The sequence below is a fragment of the Eufriesea mexicana genome, unplaced genomic scaffold (genome assembly GCF_001483705.2).
Source record: "Eufriesea mexicana isolate 0111107269 unplaced genomic scaffold, ASM148370v2 scaffold653, whole genome shotgun sequence".
NCBI classification, from domain to species: domain Eukaryota; kingdom Metazoa; phylum Arthropoda; class Insecta; order Hymenoptera; family Apidae; genus Eufriesea; species Eufriesea mexicana.
Window position 1 is genome coordinate 79124 of NW_016908802.1, and position 24303 is coordinate 103426.

At 47.7% G+C, this 24303-nt stretch overlaps 1 protein-coding gene across 2 annotated transcripts in view; it reads right to left on the bottom strand.

Annotated features, from left to right (window-relative positions):
- Positions 1 to 4036: 4036 nt before the first annotated feature.
- LOC108546251 (latrophilin Cirl) overlaps positions 4037 to 24303 on the bottom strand; it is a 290348-nt gene continuing 270081 nt past the window's right edge. Inside the window, exons 5-16 of one of the 2 annotated variants that reach the window (XM_017898239.1) lie at positions 23105 to 23288; positions 22496 to 22665; positions 21033 to 21674; positions 19345 to 19756; positions 19001 to 19226; positions 18735 to 18900; positions 18383 to 18597; positions 18068 to 18171; positions 15340 to 15508; positions 14025 to 14246; positions 7758 to 7955; positions 4037 to 6555 (exon numbers count right to left, since the gene is read on the bottom strand). In XM_017898239.1, the coding sequence (XP_017753728.1) occupies positions 5722 to 6555; positions 7758 to 7955; positions 14025 to 14246; positions 15340 to 15508; positions 18068 to 18171; positions 18383 to 18597; positions 18735 to 18900; positions 19001 to 19226; positions 19345 to 19756; positions 21033 to 21674; positions 22496 to 22665; positions 23105 to 23288 (3542 nt within the window). In that variant the 3' untranslated portion in view covers positions 4037 to 5721. Of the gene's footprint in view, positions 6556 to 7757; positions 7956 to 13843; positions 14247 to 15339; positions 15509 to 18067; positions 18172 to 18382; positions 18598 to 18734; positions 18901 to 19000; positions 19227 to 19344; positions 19757 to 21032; positions 21675 to 22495; positions 22666 to 23104; positions 23289 to 24303 lie in introns of both variants that reach the window. The other variant, XM_017898240.1, reaches the window with a different exon arrangement.

The following is a 24303-nucleotide window of genomic DNA, read 5'->3' on the forward strand; positions in this document are numbered from 1 at the left end:
TTTTTTTTTTTTTTCTTTTGGTTTCGTCTTTTTTTCGTTTTCATTTTTCAATTACGTTCGTTAAATATCACTTACAAAGAGAGAACATAAATGGTAAAGATCACAGAATTTTCACGAATTCTATGTGAACAGGAATCGTGCGCCGGTTTGTTGAAAAATTCTGTAATTCGACCGTTGCTGTTTCGTGTCTTTGGGTAAAACGGTTCAGAAAAAAGCCGATTCGAAAAATATTCCAACACTTTGAAGGGGTGGCTGGGTGGGGAAGGACTTTTCAGATGACCGGTGGATCGTGCATACGTGATGCGTGTATACGTGGCATAGTGCGTTCCTATTTCCGCGGATTGACTCTCTGCGATTGCTTCGAATTTTCTTTCCCTGGTCCGTTCCGATGCGATTTTCTTTCTCCACTTTCCTTCTATTCTTTCCATTCTTTTTCTTTTTCTTTTTCTTTTTCTTTTTCTTTTTTTTTGCACGCGAAACGAAAGCTTAGCCGCTAAGTATCTCGAGGGACGACACGATTATGGTTCGTTCGGAAACTCGTTTACGCGAATGCTGCAGACAAGAGAACAAGTACGAAAAGTAAAGAGAGACAGTACACACGATTGAAAGGAACATCTCGAGATTTGGACAGTACGGACAGGTGTACTCGATCAGAGAGAAGATCAGCTTCGCGCCTATTTCGTCGCGTGAAAAGAGGAGTAGGATGGAGATCGCGGGTGAAGGGGGTTGAGAAGGGAGGGGAGGGAAGAGGATATTTATATTTATAAAACGGCTAAGGATAAAACATGCACTGTATATCTGTCCATCTGATTAACTGTTGCACATTTCCATTCATAAACTTTCCCCTTCTTTTCTCCAATCATTTTTCCCCTCTCTTCCGCATTCGTCTACCTTCGTGTTCTTCTTTGTTCCTTTCCCCTAACTTTCCATTCATTCGCAATAGTAACCTAACGCACGGGACGAGTGCTCGAGTTCGCATTTTCCATTTTTACATTCCCTTCTTCTCTCCTCGAACCTACGTATATTCATCGTTCTTTCTTTTCTCTCTTTCTTATCATTTTTCTTTCTTTTCTTTCTTTCTTTATATCCATTCGCCGTTACTTCTCTTTAGTGGAATCGTTTATAAATATCCAATGATTACTTGGGCTCTCATTTAATATTGTTTTTTTTTTTTTTGTTTCTTTTACTTCCTCGCTTAATTTATTTACACATTAACTAATTACGCTTGGGACTTAAGTTAAACCGCCTCACGCATCCGCCATCACGATAATAGTCACTGTAATATCCACTACTTACTAATAACTTGTCTTATCTAGTGTATTCTTTTCTGTTTTCACATCGATCGTCTCGGTCGCCTCCCTCTCGTTCTCTCTCTCTCCCTTTCGTTCTTTACCACTCTCTCCCTCTCTCGCTTCCTCATGCACACTCGGCTCTCTCGCTCTCTCCCTTTCTCTCGTTGCCCCTTTCGCTCCCTTTCAGCGCATTTTTTCCATTTACATTACAACGTGTTCAACATGTACAAAGCCCTATTTACATTATGTACACCTCACTTCGAGAATTTCCCAATGATAATGCTCCCTCTCTCACATCTCTTTCTCTCTCCGTTCTCGCACGCAACAAATCCTTAAACCAGTGTGTGTCCTCTTTTCTTTCAGTGTGGCCCGCGCCGGTTAACGCCGTTGTCGATGCAAGAAAAGGACAAAGTGAAACAAAAGACGACGAGAAAAGGAAACAAAAAAAAAAAAAAAAGGGAAAAAAAAAACAAAAAGAGAAGGAAGAAAAGACAGACGAGAATTACGCAAAATCGTGAAACGATTGCCTATTCATCAGGCTCAGTACGCTCGAAGTTGTTCCCGTCTACTCGGCTCGTACACCCAATCCCCTCTTATCTCTCTCGATTACGATAAGTCGAACGGATGGAATGTGGCTGCGTTTACGATTATATCCGGTAATAGTCGTTCCGTGGGCAAGACTTTTCGCTTGTACAAAATTCATAGAACTAAGCCCCGTCGCGATGACGTTCGCGGGACGCGACGACGCGAACGTCGAGAGGAAGGATGAACTTTCATCCCTCTATTCGCTTTGGAATCGCGAGCTCTAACGAACGATAGCGCCGCTTATAAAGGAAAAGAACGTCTCAGCTACAACTTGCGCTTGCGGATTCTCGCGGAGCGCGCGTCGAACAATTTGAAAATCTTAAGTTAAAAATACGCGCGACACGTCGTCGCGCAAACGTAACGTGTACCGTGATGAAGGTTTTGAACGCTGACGAGCGACGCTCGAGAGGCGTCCGATATCAAACGGCGCGAGCCCAGTCTTTGCGTCACGATTTTTCCAGCGCTCCGTTATCGCGAGAGCTCGTTATTTTGATTGACGACGCGAGATCCCGCGGCTCGGTACCGATCGACTCGCGCAAACCCTCGGTGCGTCGCTCTTGTAATTGACTGGAAAAGATATCTCGCGTGGTTGCTGCTCATCGTGACGACGAAGGAATGTAAAAGTGGAACGAAAAAGTTGTCGAAGAAAGCGTACGGAATAGTCGACGCTCCAGGATACGCGCGGCTCGACGATGTTCAACGGCGACGACGATACGCGACGACCGAGAAACGCGTGTACAATGTTTACGTTTACACGCTGTAGATAAGAAACGAGACGGCAGAATTTCGTGGCATTGGAAATGATATATACACACAATCGACACGGTTACACGTTTTCGTTCTACCTTTAACATTTTTTTGTGGACAGAAACGGTTTCCAGATGCTTGTTCTTATCTCAAGCTACGCTTTGTGCGAAGGGCCTCTAAAGAAACAGGGAGGAAAGAAAAAAAGAGAAAAAAAAATGAAATGGAAAACCAGGATAACCGCGAACGGGTTCACGCGCAATGCCAAAATGAGCAATTACGTTTCATAGAGGTCGGAGGAAACGTTCGTAACGCTTAGTATAGCTACGCTGGTACCCTTAAACGCTGATTATCGCTATTTTATAATTCGCCTATAGATTTATCCGCCTTAACGTACGATTACGCCGGAGAAAAGGATCACGGCCGGTCCGGCTGAGCAGAGAAATAAATTAAAGAAAATGGAAACGATATGAAAACGTAGTCGAACCGAGAGAAAGAGTATATTGAATTCACCGCGTTCGCGTGTTTCCTTTCGTTCGGGAAACCGGAAATATGCGCGATTTCGTTAAGAGAATGTCGCTTTATGCACGATTCGATAGGTTTCTCTGCGCACAGAATCGCGATACGATTACGAAACGAAATGAAACGAAATGAAACGAAACGGAACGGAACGGAAAAGCTCGGGGAAAGAAGTATCTCGTCTCGCGATTAAGTTAAACCCAACATATCTTTCACGGAACGAAACGGAAAAGCTCGGGGAAAGAAGTATCTCGTCTCGCGATTAAGTTAAACCCAACATATCTTTCTCCAGTTATATCGGTTCCTCGAGACGAACAACGAGCTACAATGGCGCATCGAGAGCTCGACGTTCGTCCTCCGCTTAATATATACGTTTCCGCTCGTCGACGATGGATCTTCTTTGCAAGCATAAAATTTCGCCACTCGATTCGACGACCGACTGACAGCGATCCATCCGATCGATCGATCGTTCGATACACCTCGAACCGTATTATACGTTCAAACGTTCGCGCGTCACCGATCGTCGACCTCAACACGACCGCTAATTTACACATTAGATAACACTCACGGATGATAAAAAATAAATAGCGCGCGGGTTCCCTTAGTTACACATTAGATTACGCGGTTACGACATATACCTTTTGTTCTTTAAAAAATAGTAAAAAACAGTGACTAAGTTTTTTCGCTTTTTCCACGTCGCTCGGAAAATCGCTTTGTATCACTATATATATATTTATATATATATATATATATACTTGTTTCGTACAACTCTCGCCCATTTTCTCTCTCTTTCTTCGTGTTTTATGTATATATATATATAATATCGTTACTGTATACATACATATACATTTATATATATATATAATTTTTTTTATTTATAAAAATAACATTCTGGGACTAAAACGTAACGTTCCAAAGCAATGTACAGTGAGGAGCTGGCTGGGACGACCGATAAAGGTACTTCAAACCGCGGTTCTACTTTCCTTTGCAAGGAAATTTCAATTCTTTAATCATCGAAACTCGCTCGAATATGGACGCGCGTTCCTTCCTACTCCGGAACTCGAAGATCTTCGTCTCGCGAAGAAACCGCCGCCTTCCGACCACACGAGTGGTGTCGCAAAAATTTGCACGAAAGCAGTCTGACGACTTTATAGAAGTAACTCTACGATGCGACCACTAATGCAACGCGATAATGATTAGTCGAAGTAAGCGTCGATCGATTATTAAGTAACTTTAGTTTTCTTCTACGTTCCGTGGCGAGGTCGATATCGATCAGCAATCCTGCGATACGTCGCTGAACGCTGTGTTCTCCCCGGTCCGATGAAAGTCGAGACGCTTGAAAGGAAACACGGGGGCTTCAGATTCCTTTATCGAGTCGTCGCCGATTCCCTTCGGGGATTCAAATCGAATTCTCGTCGATGCAGGGCTCGTTAACGAACGATCTCTACGCCCTCGTGGCCCAACCGTTTCTTCCATCCATCTCGATATGTCTGTTATGTGTTTCGTATTATCCTCGAATCATTTTCGTTAACGAGCAAAGCGAGCATCGACGAGATCGTGGTCGAGGAAATGGTGTTCCTCGATCTTCCAACGCGCACGAGGACCAGCTTCGAGGGCAAGATCGACCGCGAACGAGAGGATCGTGCCGAAGAACGCGAGGAAATAAGTTTGCTCCGATAGCATTGCGAGCGTACACAACGATCACCTCTCGTTCGAGTCGTTGACAATACGCACGCGTGTGTGCCTCGAAACCGAGCTCCGCGAGCGCGTTCTCCTAGCAAAATCTTAGTAACCTAAGAGGACTCGTCACGTTTTATCGTTCTCCGCACGACATCGTACATATATTCCGCCACTCTCATTGCCAATGAGCCAATCCCAAAGCCGAGCATAGCTTCGACGGTACAACGACGATCGATCAACTTCAACAAGAGGTCCGATTTTGCGTTTCGATTCGATAATTCACGCCTATCGTACACAGATCCTTGGCGTTCCATCACACACTCGCACGGTTCTAGAACTGGAGACGACAGACACGTCCGTTGGCGTGGACACCCCCCGCCGTGGTGGGTGCACGCGATTCCCGAAGAAACAGAAACAGAAACAGAAACAGAAACAAAGGAGAGTCGCGGGGCCATCCTCGTGACTGGCCCCCGCTTTATGGCTAAGAAACGCGGCAATCGTCGAGGTGCTGGTCGACCAGTCGCGTTTTTACGTTTGAGCTAGAGAAACGCGTTGCCCTCGTTCGTTCGCACCTCGTTCATCCGACTGAGAACGTAGCTCGAGACGCGTCGGTTGTTCCGGAATCGTGGCTTCCGTTCAGCAACGAATCACGCGGTCGTCGCGTTAAACGGGAAACCACGGCGATGGCGATCGGCGTCGACGAACCGTCTCGAACCCTGGCGGCCGCGTGCCGAGGACGCGATCCTGTAACAACGTTCACCGACGATGCGTTCCATTGGATCGTTGCCTCGTGGATGGGAGCCACGAGACGTCGCGGCGTCTCGACAGCGAGGAGCGCATCCATCGTCCTCGTGCAGGAAGACGAAGAGGACGACAAGATCCTTCCCTGACCGAGGGCGTCCTAACACTCGCTGTAGGAAGGCGGTGGCATTCCACGGCCGGTGTACATGTCCGTCTGCGGCTGCAGATGACAGACGACCGTGTGCCCGTCTAGAACCGCCACCGTTCTCGTGTGATCTGGCTGAGGCGGGATGCCGTAACTGGCCGGAAGTCGAGGCAGCTCGCCACGCTCGTACCATGCCTGCTGCTGCTGCTTTCGTAGCTTCTCCCAGCAAGTGTTGAGGGTTCTCTCGAACGCGGGGCTGTACTCGGACGCGTCGCAATGCATATTTCCACCGCCGCCACCGCCGCCGCCGCCGCCGCCGCCGCGGTCCGTTAAGGTTTGCCCGTAATGCACCAGGTTCCTGTCGGTGGCCGGGGAGTACGGGATCAACGGCCTGTGATCGCCGTAACTTCTCGACGATTGTCTGCTCATGTCGCTCTGCCTTCTGCCGTCCTCGTCGGACATGTCCGACACTTGAATCTCGCCGCCTCCGCCACCGCCGCCGCGTTCGATCTCCTCGTAAACTGGTTCGTCCTCGTTCGTCAGATCTCGCGGAAGGTGCACGTGTTGGCCGTGATGAGCGTGCAGCTGATGATGTCCCGGTCCGTTGGCACGACCGTCGATGATCTCGGTGTACTTGTGCTTGTACGGCATGGCGGCCCTTCTACCGCCGCCACCGCCGCCTCCACCGGTGGTCCTGTTGCCGCTGATCTCGTTGCTCTCGTTCATTCCTCTGGCACCGCGGTTACGTCCGGAATGGCCCAGGGTCAGGGTGTTGTGCGTCCTAGGCGAGTCTTCTTGCTCAGAGCCGCCGTGGCCGGAGTCACGGGAATACGATTTAAAAGAAATGTTCTGCGGGAGAGACAGATTTGTTTGAGTAACCGTGGACCAGGTCGGTGGGTGGTTGGTCGAGTGAATATGGTTTCGGACGAGAAACATAAAGTGACTTGGCGTGTAACTTGGTATGTACGAGGGAGGGGTGAGTCGCGAGTGCGTGAACGACGATCCCTGTGATTTCTGGTCAGGTTGTCGGAGAAGTTAGAGAAAAGAGAATTTCTTCGATCCGAAATCGGTACAGAGACCTTAGGAGACCTTAGGAGACCTTAGGTCGTGGAAATGCAAGGACCTCGTTCGCGCGACGCCTTCGAATCATAGGGGGTGTAGAGGCGGCGAGGGTGAGCCTCGCCGAGGATCGACCTCGGTGAGCTCGGGAACGTTTCGCAAAATCCACGAGCTCGCATGCATGGTCGAAGGAACGAGCGAGAAGATTCCGTACGTGCTGTATGACATTATGTACAAAGGCTATGATCACGAGGACACGTTCATAGTATCATTCTGTCACTACTGAACGAAAACGTAAAACACACAAAACGAGCTACGCGTCCCGTAGGTACGAAAGTAAAGAAGATGTCTATCTTTAAGGAAAAACTGAACACGGTGTCTCGTGTCCCAGAGTGTAAGTACGCGTTCCACGCGATCCGCGTCGAAGTCGGAAAAGCCCAGGCGAACGTCGTCTTTCCAAGTTCACGAGATCGAACGAGCCTCGACCGACGAAAGATACCGTGTGGTCCCTGGATCGTCTCGATCTTTCGTCGGTGAACTTGGCAACGAGACGAGTTCGCGGTTTCGAGAACGAAGCGGTCGCGATGAAACAGAGAAGGGGAAATGGGGGGAACGCAAGCTCTCGTTGGACGAACAATTTTCCACCGGAAACAATTATCCCCACACCTCCATGCGGTTTCGAAGCAACGGGTCTCGTCGAACCACGAGGTGTCCTCTAAGTGTGCAAAATGTGTCTCTAGGTGCTTGTCAAGTAACGTACCGTATAACGAGAAGGTGAGAACGGAAGAAAAAAAAGAAAAAAAAACAAGTCGAGAAATGAAACGTAAAAGAGAATGAACGAAACAAACCATGGCACACCATGCAGTCAATTAGAGAAACAATGGCAGAGGAACATAGCGAGAGAAAAAGGAAAGTTCGATCGAAACAACACGACACGAGCGAGCGAGCGAGCGAGCGAGCCTTTTCTTTCTTAGCTGCGGTGAGTTAGTTACCTTCCACATGAGGTTTTTGTTAAGGTGGCCCCAAGTGGCGGTGGCAGATTTGGGGATATTGGGAGCTGAGGGTAAGAAGGCGTGACGGGCGTACGGCAGGGTGGCCACGATGTGAGCCTCTGTTGGAGAGGATTCACGTGGCACTGTTACTGCCGGCTGCCTATCGACAATCGCCCAGCTTCGACCGGACGCCAAGTACTGTAAAAATCGAACCATTCGCCGTTCCCTCTTAACCCTTCGTTTACTGATACGCACAAGGGGATGATCGAGTGTCGTGTCCTCGATAAATCGGTGTGTGAATATGTGTGGATCGATCGTTTCGGAATATTCTTATGGGACGTTGCGAGATACTGTCACCAACGGAAACGAGTTTTCGCCGATCAGACGGTTAAGTAGATATCCAGGCTTAATCGCGATTCGTACGCAGAGCTGTAATTGCGAGTTATGACACGGGTCGCGTTGTGCCGGTGCTCGTAATTGTTCGCGTATTACGATACACCGGGGTATGTCACCCTCGGCTGGCAATACTCGAAAGATCGAGCGATTAACGTCGGAGACACGGGGTTAGCGCGACGGGTAACAGTGGAATACGATATCCCGTGGGAATATCGAAGCGTTGAACGAAAAGTCATTGCGATCGTTTCGATTAACGGTCGGTGCAAACGCGTCGCTCCGATATCCGATCGCAAAGGTATCACGGTTTACCAGTAAACAAAGGGTTGCTCGAATCTCACGGAACCTTGGGCAAAACACCTTGCTCCGTAATACCTCTCGTCCTTGTAATCTCGACAAAACTCCACACGTTCTCCATCAACGGCGGGAGGACTTTCTTCTTTCCCCGGAGTTCTCTCCTCGAAACTAATTAACCCGGCAACGCGAGGTTGCTCGTGACAAATACGCCTCGTGCAATCGTTCTCGCGTCGCGAGGAGGGATTAGCCGGATCTCGGGTGACACGGTTTAAAAAGGGCCTCCCGACCCCTTCGGAAGCAACGCGCTCACGGAAGATACGGACGGTATCTCGCGGGGTTGCGATGCTCGCCGGAAGCGTGGCGGATTTAACTCGTACACGGGCAAATCTACGGCGTAACGGGCTGAGATACGCGACGTCAGCACGCACACCTTCATATCGCGCGTATGTATGTATGCGTGCGTGCGTGTGTGTATGCGCGTGTCCTGGGACGTACGATACGCGATCGCACCCCTGTTTTCCGACCGTACGCGAACAGGTCACGCGAGCCATCCACTTCCGGCCGAGATTTTTCCGCTTTTCCCCGAGGAACCAGGCGACCAGGTTTCCAGCACTCTGGCATTCCGTGAAATTTGCATCCGACACTCCTCGTTTCTCATCCATCCACCGATAAATTTCCTATCGATGTTTCTCGAAACCAGTTTGGAAGATTACCCGATCGGTCGGTCCGCGTCTCGTTCTTCGAGACGTCTTGTTCGATTTAAATCAGCTCCGAGCTTCGAACTCGATTCCGTGTTACGAAAATTCGATCGAGTTCGAGAAAGCGTCTGTGTTAATCGACAGATCCAAGATTATCGGTCCGTTCGTATCTCCTTGAAAGCGTGGAACGAAGGCGATGGAGCAAGGTGAGATGCGACAGAGTTCGCGGCGCGGAGAGGAACGAGTCTTCTTTGTTTTCTTACTGTCCGTAATGAGGTAACGTCGGGAACCGGCTCCTCGTTTGCGCGGCTGACGTGCAACCGTGCCGAGACTGGGTCGTCTGTAGCAGAGAGGAAATAGCGTAATACCGATCATCGCGGAGGCTTTTCATCCATCCACCGAACGAAATTACCAATGGTGTCCCGGTTGTAAAACTGACCGTAAAGAAACCGCCGTGTTCCAACGAGCACACGCCACTTTTCCACGTGTACGCGGAAAATTATGGATTTTCCGGTGCAACGTGCTTCGATTATGCAGCGCGGAGCGTCTCCGACCTGTTCGAGCGCGAGCTGGATCGTTAGAGAGGCTTCGATGATCCGTATTACCTTATCCTCGCCTCTCGTCGCGCGAATGTGCACCTGGTGTTAATTAGCGATAACGCGCGGAGCGAGGGGAGAGAAAAAAAAATAGAAAAAAAAAAAAGAACGACGTGTCTGTTTATGCGTGTGTACAAAGAGCGAAGGTGATCGTATGCGCGTGTACTCGTGTGTGTTTGTATGCGTGTGTGTGTGTGTGTGTGTGTGTGTTTGTGCGTTGCGGAGGAGGTGAGAGAGATGTGAAACGAATCGGTTGGGCGATGATTTCCCTCGCCTTTGCGGGTTTACCCTGTCGTCTTCGCGGTTAAGTGACCGGTCGTCGTGTGATAGGTGAGAGTGGTCTAAAGAGCGTCTCGACGCGTGTGAACACGTGCGTTTGTCAGGCTGTGAACCGAACCGACGGCGTCGATCGAAGAGCGCGGGAATATTTACGAAAGGAAACGAAAGGAGTAGCTAATTCGAGCGCTCTTCGATCGAACGATCGCTTGACAGCAAGCGGCTTAAAGGTATTCCTGAATCGCGTGGACAGAATTCGAAGAACGAGAAGGACAAACATCGAGAGGGGGGTATTCGACGGTTATGGAGAAATTTTCCGTTCGACTTGGACATGTTCGCTTGCGTGTCGATCGTATTCTGTCCACGCGATCGGGCAAAAACAACATTCGCTCGTACATTACGAATCTTTCTGAACGTATACTTTCTTCATGGTCTACGGAAATTCGTTTAAACTTCTTTAGCGACAGTGTTACCGGTCGGCTCACGCATCAGTGCCTCGAGAGTAAAAAGGAGTCGATAAGCGACAAACAGGTTTGCGAGGAAGCCATGGCTGATTTGCTAGAGCAGATGCTACTGCGCGCGGAACGTTGGACCTGTCCTTTTAAATCTGCCGATAGAAACTAGCGACTCTTTACTCGCGTTCTATCCAAACGAAATAAAAGGTGCACGTCCAGCGATGTCTCTCGTTAAAATTTCAAACACGAAGAAACAAAATTTCCCGTCGGAATTCTTCCATTTTCGCGGCGTTCGTTTCGCGAAACTCGCATAACTTTCGGTAACACGCGAGTGTTGAAATGTTATTCGCTGCCATGCTTTACATTAGACGCGTCGGTTCGCCATGGACGAGCCGACGCGACTCGTTTTATCGGGGATAAAACGGCGAGCAGAAAATGGGCGCAGGCTGAAAGTGTTGCGAATAGCGGTCAGTCGTCAGAGGCGCAGCTGCGAAGCCGATTGTATAAATCATCGATGTTACAGATTCGTTACGTCTCTCGTGCGTGTGCCGGGCCCGTAGAGAAGCGTTTCATTAACGATCCGGAACATCATCTGAAATAAATGGCGAGCCGTGCACAACGTTGGCCCGCTTCACGTGCAGTCGCAATAAAAGTAAGTCTCGTTCTCGAGACGGGGACAAAGGAAGGGAGTAGGGTACAAAGTAGCCAGCAACCGCGTTACACCAAACCCAGAGCCAGATAAGAAGCACGAAAATCACCATTTGTTAGTAGGAGGTCTTGCAAATAGTACGTTCGCGTGTTTACAGGTGTGCAAAATCGAGCGAGAGAGCGTGCCATGTATTTTTCGCCTGGTGCTCGAGGACCAATGCTATGCTTACCGCGACGAGAATTCTCTTGTTTCGTTCTTTCTCGTTTTTGTCGCTTGTCGACACCGACACCAACCTTCTCTTTCCAAACCCTTTTTTCTATTCACACAGAAAAGAGAACAGATTTTCGTGAATTTCGAAAGAGACAGAGACAGAGAGGGGGAGAGAGAGAGAAAAGGTGTGAGAGAGAGAGAGACGTCGATACGATACGAGCGAATACGAATTCATCGAGAATGGGGTGGCGTTACGAAACGTTCCTTATTCCTTCGATTTTGCCGGGTTTTGTCGAACCTTCGAATCGAAAGCACGGATTTTTTAATATCTCCCGAGCGCGTTCGAGCTCCACGTTGACAATTATACAACTGCGTGCCGGGGTGGAAAAAAAAAGGAAAATATGTATCTATATAAATAAAGATAAAAACGAAAAGGCACATCGTATAGCCGTACGAGTGTCGTTTGTTTTCGCGGAAACCACGAGGCACGTGCGTTACGAGCCGTTCTAAAATTCGGTGAATTTACACCCGTGTGCCAGTGGCAAATTTGCGGATGAACGTAGCGGAACAAAAAAAAAAAAAAAAAAAAAAAAGAAAAAAAAAATACAGGCAACGAAAAGGGGATGAAAAAAGAAAGAAAAAAGTGGGGTATCAATGCTGCGCAATTATATAATTGTCATGTAACGTCGTTCATTATTTCCAGTCGGCTCGCGTCTAGTAATCTCTACCAAATCCGATAAATTCGGCCGACAATTGGCAATAAATTTTTGCGGAGAATACAACGGCACACGATCGCGCACACCGAGCTGTGGTTATCGTTTCATCTACAACCGAGTATCGTTGTTTTATCATACAAATCTACGGCATGACCGCGTTCAATAATTTCTCCTCCCTCTCACTCTCTTTCACTCTCTCTCTCTCTCTCTCTCTCTCTCGTTTTTCTTGAGTGCTCTATTTCTCTCTCCCTCTTTTTCTCCTGTTCCTCCAAACCAACCCCTGAACATCGTTCTTCGCATGCTCCTCTCTCCCCCTGTCCCTACTCTAACTCTCCGAATATATATACACCTCTTTCTCTCTTTCTCTATCTCTCTGACTCCCTCTATTTTTTTTTTCTCTCTCTAAATTCTCTTCACAGCGAACGCGATAGAGCCGAAAGAGTCGAACGGTTCGTTAAATGCCTTTTTAGCTCGTCTCGTTCCGGAGCCAGCTTTTCGAGGCGGCGAAGCGACTCTCGGTGACGTTAAAAAAGTGTTTCTGGCACGCGTCGCTTTCGAGCGGAACGCGCGGCCATTCGAAACGAATCTCCCTCGACTAGGAGGGTCGAGGACACCCACTTCGCAATTTATCCTGCAACAGACTTGGGGTAACACATTAAAAAAAAGAAGGAGAAACGGAAGAAGAAGACGAAGAAGTGGAAGACGAAGAAGAAGAGAGACAACGGGAGGAAGAAAACTGGAGGGCGGTGTTCCGAAGACGACGAGGCGACGCGGTTGAATTAGCATACACGAGCGCACCAGAGTCGAGTAGGGTGGTAACGGTGTAGCTGGTGACGGTGGTTAAACGCTTAACTAGTTGAATAGGGGCGTTTCGAAATCCCTCCATTTTCTGCGGTATTGTTCCTAAATACTAATCACAGGGGGAATCTGTTGCCTCTGTAAACCGTGTCTTCGTGGATCTTGCGGAATCATTGCGTGGTAATAATTTCGAAGAAAGGGACCGACGATTCCAGCTGATTGGGCGAGAGCTTATTCTTGACAGAAGAAGAAGAAGAAGAAGAAGAAGAATACAAAGAAGAGGAAGAAGAAGAAGATGATGAAGAAGAAGAAAAAGAAGAGGGTGCACGAAGTAACGATCGGGAAACTCTCGTGTTCGTTTGGTGGAACGGTGACAGTGGGTGCATCGTTAAATCGAAGAGGAAGGTTCGGCCGAAAGGGTCACGTAGCAGCGGCCGTTTCAACCGCAACGGAAACCATTCCTCTTAATCGCATGGATGATCGTGCAGGCGAACAAGAAAACACGAGTGCTCGGTTTTCATCGCGGTCGACGACGGACGAAAGAATTCAGCCGATAAAGGTGCAAGAACCTACGCCAAGTTATCAACTCGAAATGCTGGTTGGCGTTCATGGAACGAGCGACAGAGCGGCGGTAGAGGGAGTGCGTTATTAATTCCAGTACCATTAATCATACTTGCGTTACTGGCAGAAACAAGCGATAGTCGGAAAAGAGGAATAATAAAAAAGAAAGAGAATAATAGTGGAGTAATAGAGAGCTAGTAAACGAGGACAAAGGAGAGCCAGTTAGCGAGCCAAAGAGAATAGTTGAGAACTAGAGAGAGAGCGAGAGAGACCTATTTTTACTCGTCCTCCTCCTCCTCCTCCTCCAAAAAAATTCCCTCTTTCGATCGTACGTTTGCTCCCGTGAGACAGATATACGGCTGTCAAAATTGATCGAACAACGGTACGAAAAGAGAAATTCGTTTTCTCGGTTTGGTGTAGAAGCGGCTATCGGATACCTTGCTGAGCGGGATGCCTATTGTGGTTGCTAGGTGCCATCATGTGCATCTGGTGTGCCCCGACCGGCGACCTCAGCGACAAATTGTTCAGGTTCACGTTTATCGAAAGATTCGTATTGTTACAGGCGGCGGTCAGGTTGTTGTGATTGTTCGGCGGTGACGTGGTCGTTGTTGTACCCACATTGGAGGCGGCGTGCGGCGACAATCCGGAGCTGTCGGTCGTAGGCGCCGAAGGGTTCGACGAGGTGTTGTGAGAAGTGAAGTCCTTGCCGCCGTTAGCGCCACCGGCGCCGCCGCTGGTACCGGAAGAGCCGCCGGAGCTTCCGGCCACCGTCTTCGAGCACCTCAGGCACTTGGGCAGCCAGGAGTGGCGGCGCACGAACTTCCTGTATTCCTTCCTCACCTGCAATGGCGAAGCAAACCCACCCCCCGAACGAAAGGTTTCTTTTTAACGGTGCACAAAGAACCAAGGCAAGTGCGAGCACGCGCGTTCGTTTCTCGTTCGTTCACGCGAGAATAAAAACGAAAGATTGGAAAAAATAAAAGGATCGGAAACGACGATCTTCCGAGGATAACGATGATTGGCGAACGATGAACGTGTACTCGAGAAACGCGAATATGATCGATGTTTACGAAGCGTTGGTGCTGAATTAGACAGATAAATCAGGAAAAGAGCGGTGCATCCTGCGGTGGCAACCAAAATATAAACGTTGTTTCAAAAAGAAAGAAGAAAAAAAAAGGAAAAAAAAAAAAAGAAAAACAATTGAAAATCAAGATAACGAGCTGCAAATTAGGCTACAGGATCCCGGTTGATTCGAATAAACGTGGTTGATTTTCGATTGCCACAGCTCTTTATTTGAGACGTCATTTGTTGTCATCGTGTTTGCTTGCGAGATACCATACGATGTCTAGGATTACGTCGCGTTTAACATGATTCCCCTCAAATGATCCTCTTGCTTATGGAGTTACTTGCTACTTATATAATAACAAGAATTCGCTTTCGTACACAGTGCATCGAATTCTTACGTTACAAGATCCTTTACTCGTGAGTAATTGCGTTAACTATAAACCTTACGATAGAAACAGTTTTACAATCTTTATATATATAAACTTCCAATTCGACAATTCGATCCTTGCTTTCTTTCCCTTCGGCATCGCGTTCACATGATTCACTGCTCTCGAAACGTTTACGCGGTTGCATCGTACAAAATGGAAAAATATGCGCATAATCAACCGAACAACTTAACATCCTTTCTTCGATAATAATTATCGTAATCGATTTTCAACAATTTCCACGCAAATACTCGATTTCTCGCGCGGTTCGGGATGCCGCGCGAATTTCGTTGCCTTTCCGTAACGATGAGAATGCACGGAGAAAGATGAAAGAACGAAGGATGATTCAGCGAGGCGTATTGAACGTGGAAACACGCGTAACGACACCGACCGCAGAGATTTTAAAGTAACGTGGACGTTTGGACCCCGACGTATTCCCTTACCTTCTCGTTCTGAACGCAATGGAACACAAAGATAAACAGCCCCTGCAGACTATTCAATATGGTGAAGATGTACGCCATCACGACGGATTCTTGGTTCAAGTAGAGAAGCCCGAAGGTCCAGGTGAGTCCCAGCAGGAAGACCAGGACGATCGCTCCTCTCAGCCATGCCCTGATCGGGAAAAACATCGTTCAATTAATCGCACTGCAATTCCGGATCACCGTAACGAGATAATCGCGAGCGATGCTTAAAGGAGCTACGAGTGAACGAGCTATGTGAAGTTATCGTATGAGGGTCGGGGCGGATTTACGTAGACAGAGTATAATACAAAAGAAGAGAGGGAAATGCAAGAGAGAAAACAAGACGAAGAGAAACAGAGGGGTGGTATGTGTATATGTGTGTGTGTGTGTGTGTGTGTGTGTGTGAGTGTGGTGGGTGGTGAAAGGAAACGATCTCTTTAGCCTCGTGCCATCGAAAGAATTAAGGGTAACGTGCTAAATGATCGATGGTGGTGTGACTTTAATTCTAATAATTCCAATGCTACATTTGTCACGTTCTTATCGAAATGGAGCGGCGAGAACACGGAAGATTATCAGGGGACGGTGTTATGCACCCAAGTGCACGCAACATTTCGAGCCGCGCGATGCTAACGTGTACTAATGCTGCTCGTTTCTATACACGCGTGCACGTGTCGTGTACACACAGGTACACACACACACACACACACACACACACACTCTCCGACGAAGCATTAGCATCGTTAATGTTTTCGCGAGTCTCGAAGCGGCTGGCGTCCTATAAGCATCGCACACACTATTACTATTTCTTACTTCCTCCCTTCCTCCTCTCTTTCTTACTTTCTTTCCCTTCTATTTTCTTTTTCCTTCCCTTTTTCTTTACTTTTCTTCAATCGCCAGAGACGATCAAGGCTACGATCTACGGGGAGGATCGGGGGGTACACGAACTACACAGGTAGGCAGGTGTTTGTTACTTCTAATCTCGCGCGTATTCGCTAAACTACTCTCAAATCAGGCGTTACACCCGAAACTAAAGGATAAATACGGCATGCGGTTTAAATCGTCGTATGTACTCAGAGGAAAGGCAAACGGCGTGACGTAACTAAGGAGTTGAGAAAATATCGATCGTAGTTACTCGCGTGCTCTCTGTCAGGCATTATCACCAAGACACCTCGCTACGTAAGCTGTTGGTAATTACAAATTGCTCAGGCTCGTTTCATCCAATACAAAATAATATAATAATGACGGCAGTGACATTTGCGATTCCAGTGAGTCGCACGATCGATGGTTATGTTATTGACGTTCAGCGTGACGTTTCCTCGCGAACAGACTGCTACGTTCTACGTTCTACATTCGCAAGAAATAAAAGTAGACAAATAGAAACAATGGTCGGTAGCTGTGAATGTGAGAACGAAATTAAGGAACAGAGGTAAAACGGTGAACGTGTTAAATGAAAGAGAATGGTGAAATCAAGAAAGGCACGGGAGAAGACGATTAGTATAGAATGATGTGACAGTGATGAACGAGAGGTGAGTAATAATAAAAATTGGTAAATATCTTACAAGTGCGCTTGCAATTTGTTGGGAAGAGCATTCTCTTCCTTTCCACTACCAACCAACCACGCCATGCAGAAGAATGTAGAACAGTGTAGACAGAAGTGGGTAGAAGATTTAATACAAAAATGAAACAAGACAGCAAAGTTAGGTGATTGTTCCGGCACCATTTCAATTAATTGTTTATCAAAAAAAAAAAAAAAAAAAAAAAAAGACTCAACTTATACTTTCGCCGATGCAATACTCGATTCGTGTTACTATGAGTCGTGTCGCTGCGCTAGCGTACAACGAGAATTCTCAAGTTGTTTAACCAAACTCGAATTACCCTAGAGTAAAAGATGAAAATGAAACGCAAAAAGGATACAGAATGACCAAAGAATAACCAAAAAAAAAAAATAAAAAAAAATAAAATAAAAAATAAAAGGAAAAAACAAAGAGAAAAAATGAGTTTTTACGTCGAGGCAGCTTTGATAATAAAACGAGTCGAGTTTGCAGGAGAATTTAACTACCATCACCAACATTTCCATACAGAGATTTATCAAGTTAACACCGTGTCGTTATTACTGTCTCTCTCTTTTCATTCGATATATTTTTACTCGTTTCATTTAAATCACAGAAAACACAGAGCACAGGCTAATTATCGTGGTACTCGTTCGATTGTACGTGCGTCCAATTTCTCGTTGAAGCATGACTCGACTGTGACGGCGTTTATATTCACGTATAACGAGCGTTATCAAATCATAGATACATGTATATATAATAAATATATATGTATAACCATATCCATATAGTACCTAAGATTTACAGCAATACAAGTGGTGTGTCGAACGAACGGAAATCTTGCGGTCATTCCAACACAGTAACTCAATAAAACGGAAATATAAAAACGAAAAAACGAACTCAGCATGGCCGCCAGAAAGATGCGTGAACAATAAAAGACTCTCTTTCGGGAGATCTCTTTAAGCAAGTAAAGCTTGCGAACGTGAACCGAAAGCACCAAACAAACATTTCGATTCTACTCGACGATAGGATTGATAACTCGAACGTGTTAACGGACGGACTCGATCGATTACTTCAATATAGAGTTACATAATATATATATATACAAATTCGTCGTTACGCTTTGTTCGTACGGACAAGCCCGGAATTTCTAGGCTTACCTTGCACTGGCCAATCGAGAGTGCTCCTTACTCTTCATCGCTACGGTCGTGTTTGCGTGCCGGCACATCATGTAAATAGCCATCGACAGGAATACCAAGTTTGCCTAATAAGAAAACGAGATAAGAAGCTTCCGTATCGTGTTCATCCTCGGACGAATCTACGCGCAACACGCGTATATGCGTATAACAGCGGTCATTTGTCTTTATGTTTCATCGAAACATTCGATGCTTCAAAAATATCAACATCATGTTAATACAACGTGAAACGATCGAGATTTCTCTTACAATTTTCTTTCTCGCGAATAATCATCTTACCAGTATAACGAGTATCACTGGTCCAACGAAGCTGAAGATGAAGTAGTTGTCCGCTCGTAGCCAGCAATACCGATCGGTGCCATAACTGAGGGGATCGATTATACAAGAGATGGCAACGACCAGCAACGGGGCACCGTAAGCGACCAGATAATACCAGCGTAACCTTGATTTCTCCGCTTCGAACACTTCGATCAGCATTACGTATAATTGGAAACCTACAAGAAAATTGGAATAAAATCAAACTCGTTCTCTCGTTTCGTTTCGTAGTCGTTATTTCTCTCTCGTTTCGGTGTTTATCGCCCGTTCTACGGTTCGACGAACGACGCCGTTGCGGTTAATATTCGAGAAATACCTTCAAGGAACATCCAGGCGAACGCGCAAAGGAAAAAGAAGTGCAATAATCCGGCGACGATACCGCAGACAATTCTTTGGTTCGTTTGTCCGATTCCACAAACGAATAAAATTTCCGCTATCAACAGGCACACGCAGAGATTCTTGTGGATGGTCGTTCTGTCCGACTGTAATAAAATCACCAGATATTCCATGGAAATTCGATGTGTATAATCGTAGCGCGTTCATTCGTTGCGACCGATGTAAAATTCAGTACGGAATAATTACCTTCAGTCCGCGAAATAATTGAAAGGTCAAAATTGCTAGAACCAGGCAAACCACGGAAATGATGCATCCGATATACGTGATGATTTGTAACGCGACCTGGTGAGCGATATCCAGTCTAACAGCGTGAACGTCCATTAGAACGGCAAAATTAGTAAGATGATTGCACTCGCAGACGGTATGAGTCTCGTTGGTCTTCCGTATCTCGCAACCCTCCTCCGACCAAGCACTGAAAAATAATCGTATGAGTAAATCGTATAAAAATAAGGTTTCGTCGTTTCAACGTTAAAATCCTTTAACGACGCTACGAATGGACGAGAGCGGCGTAATTAGAGACGAAGACTCACCTCAAGATGTAATCCCAGAATACGCAGGTTGGATTGGTGACGTTCTCAATGGACAGATGCTTGAAGTAGACCCTGACGGGCTCGCTGAGCTGTATGTGCCTTCCTTTGCCCAGAGACGCGGAGATCACTTTGCTATTTAGAAGCCTGGTCGTGTTCCTTTTCGGCAATGGCTGTGGCTCGTCGTTCATGACCAACGATGATACCTCGGCTTGCGGCTGCAGGATCTCCTCGAGCCTGTCAAAGGCCATGAAGACCAAACGGACAATACCACCCTCGCTGTTCTCCAGTAAAGCTCCTCTGGTTAACTCGACACGATCGTTCGACGCTGTCCACCTCTGTTGAGCAGCCTCCGTTGGGAACACCTCTAAATCGTCACCGATGTTCCGGGCATCCAATACCCGCACTTCCATTACTGTTTTAAGAGAAAACGAGATAAGGATATTTGAAATCGTGCACATCGTACGGTATCGCGACGTATACGCGAGACGTCTCGCAGGATCTAGGATGTTTCACGCGCGATACGAAATTCGCTGAATCTTCTCATTTTAATCCTTCATCGGGACGGAGAAACCAATCATCCCTGTCACAACCTTGGCCTCTACTCTCGAACTTTGCAACGCAATATTCCGCGGAGACATGTCCACGTGGCGCATCGAAATAAAATTTATACCCACGAAAGGTATTGCGCGTCCCGAAGAGGATGGCGTTAACCGAACTCCGCGACGTTCGTCAATCCCGCGACCATAAAGTTCCGCTACTCGATTTATCTTCTCGGACGAACAATAAAACTAAACGCGCGTATCTCTCTGTCTAGCATTTTTTCGCTGTCGTCGGTGTTCCTCTCATCGTATATTCCATTCGATCAGTCATAAACGTGACGGCGTGGCAGAGGAGAAAAATTGGAGGCTGGCTGGCGATAGTAGCTAGTTTTCTGTTAGCACGGAAGAAAGAGCACGGTCAGACGGGGGAATATTATGTTACATGGCATCCGGCCGGCTGTCGCTCATCAAACTCATCTTCTTTTTGCCCTTTACTGTTATGCTATTTATCACGTGCGGATCTAATGTTGGTGCTACTTCGTTCGACCGCGACGCAGAAACTTGCTTCCAGCCTCAATCACGACCGCGCGCTACGTTACTTCCAGGAAGTAAATCAAATTGCTCGTAATTTTCTCGGGGTTTTGTTGTGTTAATGCCGGGTAGGGAGAGAGGTAAAGCTCGGGTTACAACATTATCCAGCTAGGTACCAGAGAATTACGATGGGTTTGGATCTTTGTTTTATCTACGCCGGATATTACCAGCGTCGCATTCCGTAGATAAGGGATCTAGATTTATGCGACCCGATGCTAAAGTCGGACCTACGGATACTTGCATGTCCATTGTACTAGACAACTCAACGTTAATTCGTTATCCCGTCTGCCACTCCTTTTTACTCGTCGCGGCTCGTCCTCCTTTCTCTCTCGCGTCCTATCGGCACCATCTAAATTAGTTCTTGGCTAATTTTTACCATTCCACGAGAACATCCCGCGATATAACTTCCACCGATTCGAGATTCCACGAGTGTCCGGATTGCAGTTCACCATTGGTATATATCGCGCGTTTCGACGGAACGCGAGAAATTGCAAACTTTTCACCGCGATACGCGACAACGCGTTGGCGCGATTAAAACAAAAATGATCATGTACTCACGTATATTCCTTCCCTCGTGAGTGATCGTTTTCTCGTGCATCAGCGTGTCGGCTAACAAAAACGCGTTCTCCTCGAGCCCGATCAATAAGGAGGTCGCGACTCTCATCTGTTCCTGGTGGCTAAGATCCTTCCAGGAGGCCATTTGAGCCTTGTCCAGCAGGTTGCTCCCTGTCCTCACGACACCTTGCAGCAGCTCGGTCACGCTGACCTCCCTCTGATTCGAGTCCTGGTACGTCCTTATGTCCTGTGCCATTTTCTCCGCCATGTTCTTTATGATCTTGGTCGTGATCATCATGTCGCCACCGTAGAGACCTCTGCTGTTGTTTGTCACCTGCGACAGCTCTCGACTGATTCCAAGGATCACGTCGCCCTCTGTCACTCGGTTCTCGAGCGTGGTGAGCCAAACGGAGCGGCACTCGCTCAGATCCGGACTGTCCCGATGCCAGAAAGCCGTGTCTCCTCTGCCACGGCACCTCCAGCGCGCCAAACCGTTGGCACCGCCTGGACAACTCTGAACAGCCACGTCGCCGGCTCTGGTCGTGTTCCACGACAGGTTCCTGGCTATCACCGGGGGACACACTTGTCTACCGTAGTCGTACCATTGGCCATTCGAGCTGGACTCTGGGTACAGCGTGCTCGGCACTGGAATATTTGAGTTAGTTACGAGCGTTAGTTGGCCGGTTACTTGGCTTTAGTTAATGGCGCGGCTTTAATGTGATTCTAGTGTCCGGTCCCCGGTGGACCGGGGCTTAGCTCGCGAGCAACATCGTATCGGGTCTGCGAAATGGAATTTTGGATACCCAGGGGTGCCTTAATCTTTTGCAGTGATTGTTACGAGTTCCCGAGGTACATCGAAGTCGAAGGCTGGTTAGCTGATACGATTTATACGCTGACTGCGGTATTTGCTCGCTACTTTAGCGCGCGGTTGCATTTACACCGTGCAACCACTCTAGGGATATGTCGAGAACGGGCGAGAAAATGGGTGAAAAAATAAAGGGTAACTCGAGATAGATTTCGTTCCAGATATCTTTATGAAGTTCCCTCCGCCATCGATATCCACCCATTCTTGGAACTTCCAACTTCTTGACAGCTGCCTTTCGAACGCTAATCCTTTCGGTACGATCGTAGACTGTAATTGACAGCTGACAAGCCCTCGCGAGTAAACGTGTCAGCTATAATCGACCGATGATGCTTCGAATAGCCTATGCATATCTATCCGTCGAGTCTTGTTTTAACGCGAAATTAGTAATTAATTACATTAATAATTCATCGTTCTCGCCAGTTGCTATTTCAGCGCGCGACGATCGAATCGAAAAGCAATTAGCTTTCTTCTCGAGCAAGTACTCGAGCATCGTCTCGACCTCGATGATAAAATAAACGATACATTCTGTGCCCTCTTTATCAAAACGCCATCAACGCTCTTCTCTCGTTTAAGAAGGCCGCTCAAACACTCGAGAACTTACCAGTGGTCCTTCGACTCGTTCTCCAAGGAGCAAAGGTCGACGTGGTTGTGGCCGGAGTGGTTTCAGGAACGATCGGAGGCACTGCTGGTCCATTCGCAGACGGAACATTTGCAGGAGATATTAAGTCTTGGTCCACCACGAACACCATATCGACCGACGACGACGTGGAACTGCAAAATGGAAGGGGTTTGTCACTTTCAATGACGCTCGTGCTGTCGAACTTTGCCACCTATGTGCGCCCAACTAACGATATAACGAAAATATTTCCCCGTCGGGGAAACCTAATACGATTCCACTTTTAATGGAACGTTCCGATAACTTTGTTTTTCTTGCTCACACCCAAGGAATATCCCTCGAATCGTGACAATGTTACGTGACCGTCGAACGTCCAAGAAAATCCTTATTATTTCACGATCCACTTGGAAAAATATCCCGACCTCTTTCGCCGTGTTATTAAAAATTACGGTAAATCTCGTCCTTCGGAACTTTCTAAAACGCAATCTTTAAAAGGAAAAATAGCAAACGTTCAATCTCGATAACTGAAAATTAAAAAGAGCAAAGCGAGAAAAGATCTGCAACGACAAGACCTCGTGTGTAAAGTGTACTGACCTTGGCGTGGTGGTTATTGGGAGCGCCGGGGTGGACGGTGCTGGCGGCTGCGGCGGCTGTTGAGCCGGGGGTGTCGTAATCCTCGAGGGAGGCCTGACAGTCGGCTTAGCTGTGCTCCAAACGCTCGGCTGAGAAGTCATGAACCACGGCGGACTCGGACGGGACGTTATCGTGGTTGTTGCCGCTGCAAGTGTTTCGTCGAGGTTCGTTTTAATTCGTCGTAGAGGGCAGGGCGCACGGGGGGTTTGAAATGGAACGCGGGCTGATGGCGTACACGCGAAAAGGAGAGACGCCAACTTTCGGGAGGGTCGCTCGAGGATCCTAAGAGCTCGTCTACGAGCTTATCGGATTCGAACGCCGAGTATAATTAAGAAGGAAAGTGATTCGAGGAGCTCGAAGGCAGACCCGGGTAGACGAGCTCCTCAGCCGGCTCAAACGACGGGGATATTTTAAACCTCGTTGCAGCTACGGGGGTAGGGATCAATCTCTCGCCGATTCTCATCGAAACGTTTCCTCTCTCTTACGGCCAGAAACTAACGGTCGCACTTTGTTTCTCGTGGAATTGCCACGTCACGGTGAAAACCTCTTTAATCTCGTTGATTCAAGCGCGCCTTTTTCTTTTCCTCGAGTCCTCGGGGTCGGACGAGAATTAATCACGGCGACGGTGATCGCGATGGATGACTTCAACGAAATTTCATTTTCCCCAAACTTAATAACCGAAACAATTTCCAGCGGCCGAATGACTTTACCGATTAAAACTGACTCTCCCGTCTTCTTGCTTCGCGAACCGTGCCATGGATATCGCGTACCAAGGAAGGGCACACGATGGGGGTGCTACCGAGAACCCGCGATTCTACTCTCCACGATCGCCCAAGCCCATTCTGGCATTCCCGTATCTCGGACGTATATATACGCGCGTTCTATAACGGACATCCTGAGGACCCGGATGGTTCGATGCTCGGGTTGAACAGTCGTGACGCTGTATCGCTCGCGACAGAAATATTCCCGAAAACGAAAGCTCCTGGCCACGATGCGAGGTAAGGCGAGGCGAAACGAGGTACGGCGAGGCGAGGCAAAGCGGGACGAGGCGAGACGAGGCGAGACGAGGCGAGACGAGGCGAGGCGAGGCGAGTCGAAGCGAAGCAAGCGACAGGATTAGCCTACCTTCGCGGCCGATATCGCGACTATATCTGGCCTAA